General features: G+C 39.4%; 1 protein-coding gene across 1 annotated transcript; it reads right to left on the reverse strand.

Annotated features, from left to right (window-relative positions):
* Positions 1-821: 821 nt before the first annotated feature.
* On the reverse strand, positions 822-5,693 carry LOC308676733 (C-type lectin-like; the record flags this gene model as incomplete). Its single annotated transcript, XM_081342738.1, has 5 exons — positions 822-1,117; positions 2,132-2,246; positions 2,969-3,109; positions 5,357-5,448; positions 5,627-5,693. The coding sequence occupies 5 exons, from the start codon at positions 5,691-5,693 to the stop codon at positions 1,080-1,082; spliced, it is 453 nt and encodes a 150-aa protein (XP_081198864.1). The 3' UTR covers positions 822-1,079.
* Positions 5,694-7,422: the final 1,729 nt, after the last annotated feature.

Genomic DNA, 7,422 nt, shown 5'->3' on the forward strand with positions numbered 1-7,422 from the left:
ACTGCAGTGACTCACTTAACCTCTGTGGCAAGAAAGGTCTTAAAATGGAGCAAAACTCACTTAACAACTGTCTTGCTTAGCAAAAGAAATTTTGGGCTCAATTGTGGTCATAAATTGAGGACTACCTGTAAGGCAAAAAATAAAAAAAAATCCTGCTCCTAGCATTCTAGATTTCTAAAATCCAAGAGTTAGGAAGAAAAAGAGAAAGTTGATTGGTGAACTATCTAATATTTAATATTTATTTAAATTTCTAATATTTAGCAGATGTAAACTGCACAAATACTGTTTTATTTATGTTCCAAGGCTCACTTCTTAAGGATAGAATACTTTGGGTCTGTGGATATAGTACATGAAATTATCCTGAACAATGTGTCTTTAACTGGAAGAACAAACTATTCAGGCAATGCTGGCAAAAATATCTGAAACTTTGAGTAGTTCTGTGTGCTAAAGCTTGAATTCCCTTCTCCCAGATCTGCAGGATATAACCTGACCACTAATTTTGGGTAATGCATCAATTCAATTTAGAAAATATTTCTATTCTGCTTTCTTTTTTCCACAAGTTCAACAGTGTCCTCAGGAGGAGTCAAAACAAGTACAAGATAGCATGGCTTCAAACGTGATGCCATGACAGCCATCCTATCCACGTTAAACTTGTGCACAGAAGCTGCTGCTGTGACTCCACCCATTTTATCTTTGAACCTGCCTTCTTTCACCTGGTCCACTCACATTCTGAGTAAACAAGCTCAGTTGAAGCATCAAAGAAGTTGTCCCCTCTTGTTCAATAAAGAGAACAATACAGCAAGAATTATATAAGCATTAGAATGTGTTTAATCACATGACACTGTGGCTGATAAGAGTCACAAGAAGAAGGAGACATCCAAGTCAACTCTTCTGAGACTGGATTTTGAAAGGGGTTAGATAAGAGCTGGACTTCCATCCTATAGGGTAGAGAGTGATAATGAATGGCATAAAAGAGGGATCCATAAGGTAACCTGGTTTATCATCATTCGATCCAATGGCATCTCCACAAGCAGTGACTTCAGACATCTCTACAGCTCATGCTTGCAGATGTAGGCATTCTATTTCTGGCATGGGGAATCGTTCCACTCTTTAAAACCTAAAACACAAAAAACAAGATATTTGATATTTCTGCCCTAGCCATTCATTTTTGAAGATATATAGATGAAATGTCCTTGAGATGAACAGCCATTTAGAACATTTAGAAGTAGAACCATTATACTTCCTTGAATATTCACTAGGTTGGCTGACACAACTTCTGAAAAATACATGACCAATCCATGAGTCTAGGACAACTCGCCACAGGACAAGAGTTACAGTAATATCGAATAAATGGTTGAATTGAATCATTAAAGAAGGCATGCAAAGGGTGATTAAATGTGAATGACAAAAATTAAAATAGTTTTAATTATTTTAAATGCTTAAATTCAGTTGTTCAATTATCCTAAGGCAAGTTGACCCTGGTGAGTTGGCCATTGGGATTTGGCTGTGGAAAGTTGGCAATGACAAGTAGGCTACAGCAAGTTGGCTGTGCCGAGTTGTCCCATTCCACCAACTCAGGGTAATTATTTTTGTCAATGAACCAGAAAATTTACACTAACATGTATTACCAAATACAGTTGTACAAATTTTTGAGGGAAGAAAGAAAAAAGACCTTTTCAAGTTTTAACTTGGTAGCCACAATACTCAGCAAAAAAAATGTGTAGGATGAAACTATCTTATAAATCTGAGCATAATGAGAAAAGATGGCGGCGCGTGTAGACGCTGCGGCTGAGAGTTCTTTGATTTGGAAACAGGGTTTGTTAGGTCGGGTTATTTACAGCCGTCAGGAAATGTTGTTCTACAGAAGCTGGAGGTAGAAGCAGAAGGGGTTGACGTGGATTTTTCAATTTCGTTGTTCTGTATGGGACAATGACAATAAAGATTATCGTATCGTATTGTAATGGTCCACTAAGTTGTAAAATGTCTCCAACCTAACCAAGTGCCATCCTGTTTATTAAACTGATAAGGTCAGAACCAACCTTTGAACATTGCCAACCATCAGGAAATTCAGTGAGAAGACTGGATGGTCAAGTTTCTGTTTATTTCTCAGCCATGAGAATCATTGGCCTACCTGTAGAAAGTCTCAGCTCCACACAGTGCTCAGCATTACCATAACTGTCTAGCTGATTTTTCATCCAGGCCTTGTAGTTATAAGTCGATTCATCAGCCCACCTCCATCTTCCGGTCTGTTGAACAAAGACAAAGCAGATAATATGGACAAGGAAGTAAACAGACTCTTGATCAGGAAAGCTACAAAGATTGGCTACAAATAGTGGTTGATTATAAACAATGCCTCAGTAGTGACCATGGCAAATAGAGTAGACAGTGGCTACAAATAGTGGTCAATTGTAAGCAATGCCTAGGTAGTGACTACGGTGAATAGAATAAACCAGAAATGTCAAACTGCCGGCCAGCGGGCCAGATGTGTCATGCTGAAACTGCACCTACCCCATTGCCGACAATGGGGGAAAAGTTCCGATACATCAAGCGATGTCACATGACATCACAAATTTGACATGCCTGGAATAGACAATGGTCTCCACAATTGCTGTAGTAGTTAGCTTTGTAATATCCAAAGCATCTTGCAAATGGTGATTTGCTTTTAAAAAATAACCATCCCCTCAGAAAGAAAGAATAAATCTTCAGATTCTGCTGATTTATTTTCCTCTTATTTCTCAATGCCACTTAGTGACCAACACTGCAAGCATGAAAGCTTCAATATTACCACAGTTATTGTCTACTGAGGTAGATTATATCTATGCCTCTGTATTTTTTTTCCCTCCTACACACCACTTATAGAAACTACAACTTAATTTGAGAAATTATTGGGATTTAATCAGAAAAATGATTGAGAAAAGTTGGAATGGCATAGTCACATACTGTTCCAAATGGAAGAAGAGAAGCTCACCTGGCGGACATCATGAAGACCAATCCAGACATTGCTTACGTCCCGTTGATAAGTGGAGATATGCTCAGCCACCAGAAGAGTCTCAGCTTTGGTGAGGATAGAGGCGAGATGAGCTCCACGGCCATAGCTCTGGCACTCAATCTGCAAGTTTAGAGGAAGAGAAAAGCAGATAATCTTCTTGATAATCTTTCATATGCAACATTGGAATATAGCAAAAGCCTATCCAATTTTGTTTGTCAATTTTAATATACACGGGATAGTAAAATGCCTACACTGAAGAATGTATGTTAATGAATTGAACAATACTGTTATTGTATCATCAGTTTGTCAGATCAATTCTTATCCCTGAAGCCATAATGTCCAACTTTCTACCCAGGGCAAGAATCGAAATGAACACAACCCTGAAAGAGGGCCGTCAATCAGAAACACAATTAAACAGAATCCATCATCATTCTAGGTTTGGGTCACGGGCACCCATATCTAACTACTTTATTAGGAAGTTTTTCCCAACATTGAATTGGAATCTGCCTTCAAATCCAGTTACACTCTGAAATGAGAGTGAACATGTCTTAGTGTCCTCTATGTGATTCAGTTATTTGAAGAATTTTGCCCTCTGTAGTCTTCTTGTCTAAAGGCTGAATATGACATCTCCTTCATTCTTTCTCCATAAGGTTAAGTTTTTAGTCCACTGATTATCCTCATTACATTTTCTGAAGCTTTTCCAGATTATCTAAATCCTTTTTAAAATGTGGTGTTCAGAACAGGAGTTTAGTTCTCAATACAGGATCATCATAGCCAAATAAAAAGGAACAACTTGTTATTTGGAAACAATGCTTCTGTCAACATAAAATGATGTTGCCTATTTCTTTTTCCCAACCATCTTACTGATTATATTCTGTATGCAATCAGCTATTCCAACACTTTTTCACCAATACAGTTATCTCCAGCCTATATTGTACATTTGTTTCCTGAGGGAAAAACTTTGTAAGCTCACTATTAAATTACATTCTATTACTTTCATTGCATTTCACTGAGATCATTTTGAATTTCACTGATGCCTTCTAGGGTATTATTTGCTTTCCCATCCACCATCTAGGTCAGTGATGGAGAACCTTTTAGAGACCGAGTGCCCACACTGCAACCCAAAACCCACTTATGTTTCGTTGGGTGCTGGATGGGCGTGGCCGTTTGGGTGGGTGTGGCCCATTGGGTGGGCATGGCCCATTGGGTAGGTGTGGCTGCCGTAGTAACGGCAGACTGGCTGGGACTAAAAAGTTCAATCAATCAATTCCAACTTTGTGAGAACTTTTTTTTTCCCCGCGAGAAGTTGAAATTGATTGATTGATTGAACCTTTTTTTGCACATGGCAGCGGAGACCTAAAGCGAAAAGGTTTTATAAAACCCAGCTGAAGGCCTAGGCCTAGGACTAGGGTGACGGCACGCGTGCTCACAGAGAGGGCTCTGTGTGCCACCTGTGGCACCTGTGCCATAGGTTCACCACCACGGATCTAGGTCATCTCTACCTTGTTAAGCTTTCCCACCATCTCTCTATCGAAATCATAAATAACAAGAGACTATTCAGTATTTCTCAACCTAGAGCATATATGCTTTTTATAGGCTATTCCCTTTGTACATAATGTGGCTAATTCACAAGTCACTCTGAACAATTTCCTTGCCTTTTTGATGCCATTGCTAGTTTTAAGCAAGATGCTTGAAAATCTACCAATGAAGGTAGAATTCATATATAGCAATGGAAACCTGCAGGATTTATTTATGAGGTTATAGTTGATTTTATCTCCTGTTCAGTTATCTAAAACCTCCCAAGGCTAAAATAGGTATGTTCACAGGGATATTAAAAAAAAGATTAAGAGGCAGCCGAATCATGCAATCAAAGCCTTGCTCTTTGTTTACATGTACCACACACGATGCACATGAAAAAGAGGCAGAGCTTTATGTCATTTGTGCAGCCACCATTCTAACTTTTTTGAACTCTGTCATGGACAATTCTGCTGCCAGATGAAAGGAAGAAAGTCCAAGCATTCTTGTTTGAACATGGGGTGTTGAAGGGAAAGTAGTGAAGCTATATTTTCCCCGTTCCCCATCTCTTCGTCCCCTTTCCATACCGTCATGTCCTTATCACCACCAGCTATCCAGAAAACCTGGGACCAATGACTCTAAAATTCTTCCATTATCCTTGTGGAGGCCACAGTGAAGTCTTAAGAACACACTAGTGGCTCATGGCTCACAGATCATTCAGCAATGATGTACGTGATCAACATTTGAGTTCTTTGCTCTGCACTAGTGAGTGATATGGAGGAAGACTCCACTAAACCTAAATGCATGAATTATATATCAGATAGATCTGCACTGATAAGAAATGTTTCTTACCTCAGCTTCTTGCAAGGTCAATTTATGATCAAAATACGCGTAACAGTTACCCTGATTTTGCAGCCACTCTCTGGCACAGGTGTCAGCTTCAGCTGCACAGAGACACAAGGATAGACAAAACAGGCATTTAATGAGTATTTTTATTGCCTTCTCTTAAAGAAAGAAAATTTTATTTGACCATATGGATAGTGTGGAAATGTGTAGAGACCACTATTATTCAGCCAGCTTGTTTGCTGTGAATACAAAGTTGACTTGGCTTCAGAGACTCACCTTCCAAGAAAGGATTGGCAATCAGGAGTGCAATGAAACAAAGGCTGAAGTAGGTAAATAGACCCATATTTTGGTTAACCTGCAAGGCAGACACACCAGTAAGTTCAAGAACTACGTTCCTCTAATATCATGTTGCAAAAAGTGAGGTGAACTCTGAGCTACATTTAGATAAGGAAAAAGTCACAGAACTTTGTTTTCTCCTGTTACCAATTTGCAAACTACTTAGGGTTTGCTGCAAAGGTAAGTTGACATATTGTATTAGGAGAAAACAGTTATAAAATTCCCACCCAGAAAATGTGACTTTCCTGGTCATTGATCATAATAATAATTTTTAAAGGATTTCATTACTATGTGATCCATGTATTAGGTGCCTACTGAAATTAGGTGAATAGGCAAGCCCATAGTTTCATATTTGTTATCAAAAAAGTTATCATATGCACTCTCACTGCAGCAAATTTATGAATTTCTGCCTCTGTGGGAATTCTTGTTAATTCTAATCCAACCTCGCTGATCTCAAATGCTAAGCAGGACTAGAATGAGTTAGGACTTGTATGAGAGACCATTGGGGGAAACCGAGGGATGTAAACTAGTTTGAAAATCAGGATAAAAGAAAAAAAATCTTCCTCCCCAAAATTAATCGTAACTTCTTCCAAGCGGTTACAAAGATTTAAAAAAGGTAAAGGTTCCCCCGCACATGCGTGCTAGTCGTTTCCAACTCTAGGGGCCGGTGCTCATCTCCGTTTCAAAGCCGAAGAGTCAGTGCTTGTCCGAGGATGTCTCCGTGGTCATGTGGCCGGCATGACTAGACGCCAAAGGCGCACGGAACGCTGTTACCTTCCCACCGTAGTGGTCCCTATTTTTCTACTTGCATTTTTTTTACGTGCTTGTGAACTGCTAGGTTGGCAGAAGCTGGGACGAATAACAGGCGCTCACTCTGTTACGCGGCACACGGGATTCAACCCGCCAAACTGCCAACCTTCTGATCGACAAGCTTAGCATCCTAACCCACTGAGCCACCGCATCCCTACACGAAGATTACATACACTTATTTAATCCTGTATTCATTTAGGGGAGTCTTCACTTCCTCACTCAGATTTCCTGCTCTGCTCTTCCTAAGGTTGTGTCAGGGGTCTTCACCACCCTCAAAGGCCTGCAGAAGCCCTCTTAACAAAAGCCGTATAGATCAACTCTTCAGCCATTCACCTTGTGATCGTCTTCTCCTGGATAGATGGAAGGGATGGACAGCTAAACTGGATCCCTCTCACATGCTCCCTTGCTTTCTGAGAGGCTGTTATATAAACCCCAGGTAGACATGGTGTAACACCAACATGACCTCTGTCTTTCCAGGAAATGCTAGCGTCCTCTTTCATCAGTTTTGCATATTCAAGGTTAAGATGAAAAGGGTAGAAATCAATCCATTGTACTGCCTGGGGACAAAAAGGGCAGTTTTCAACCCTTGCCTACAACAGGGAAAGAATTATTGCAGAAAACATAACCTTTAAAAATGTCCCAGTTAGAAGGAATTAACAGTAATCGTAAGAACACTTTCATACTGTAAGTGTGTTTCCCTCACTTTACATTCCAGATAGCAGTTTGATTGCTAATTCATTTTTTTAAAAATTGCACTTTTTAAAGTGCATTTTAATAGTGAAAGTTAGCACATTGACCAGTACAGTTTCCTTGCTACATTGTTTCTTTAAGTAATTTTATTTTAATTTTGTGGTAATTATTTTGTGTGTAATTTTTCTAGTTTAATTTGTGTTAACTGATCCTTGTTTAGTGATATTTCTGACATG

This window comes from Vipera berus (genome assembly GCF_964194415.1).
Source record: "Vipera berus genome assembly, chromosome: W".
NCBI lineage: Eukaryota > Metazoa > Chordata > Lepidosauria > Squamata > Viperidae > Vipera > Vipera berus.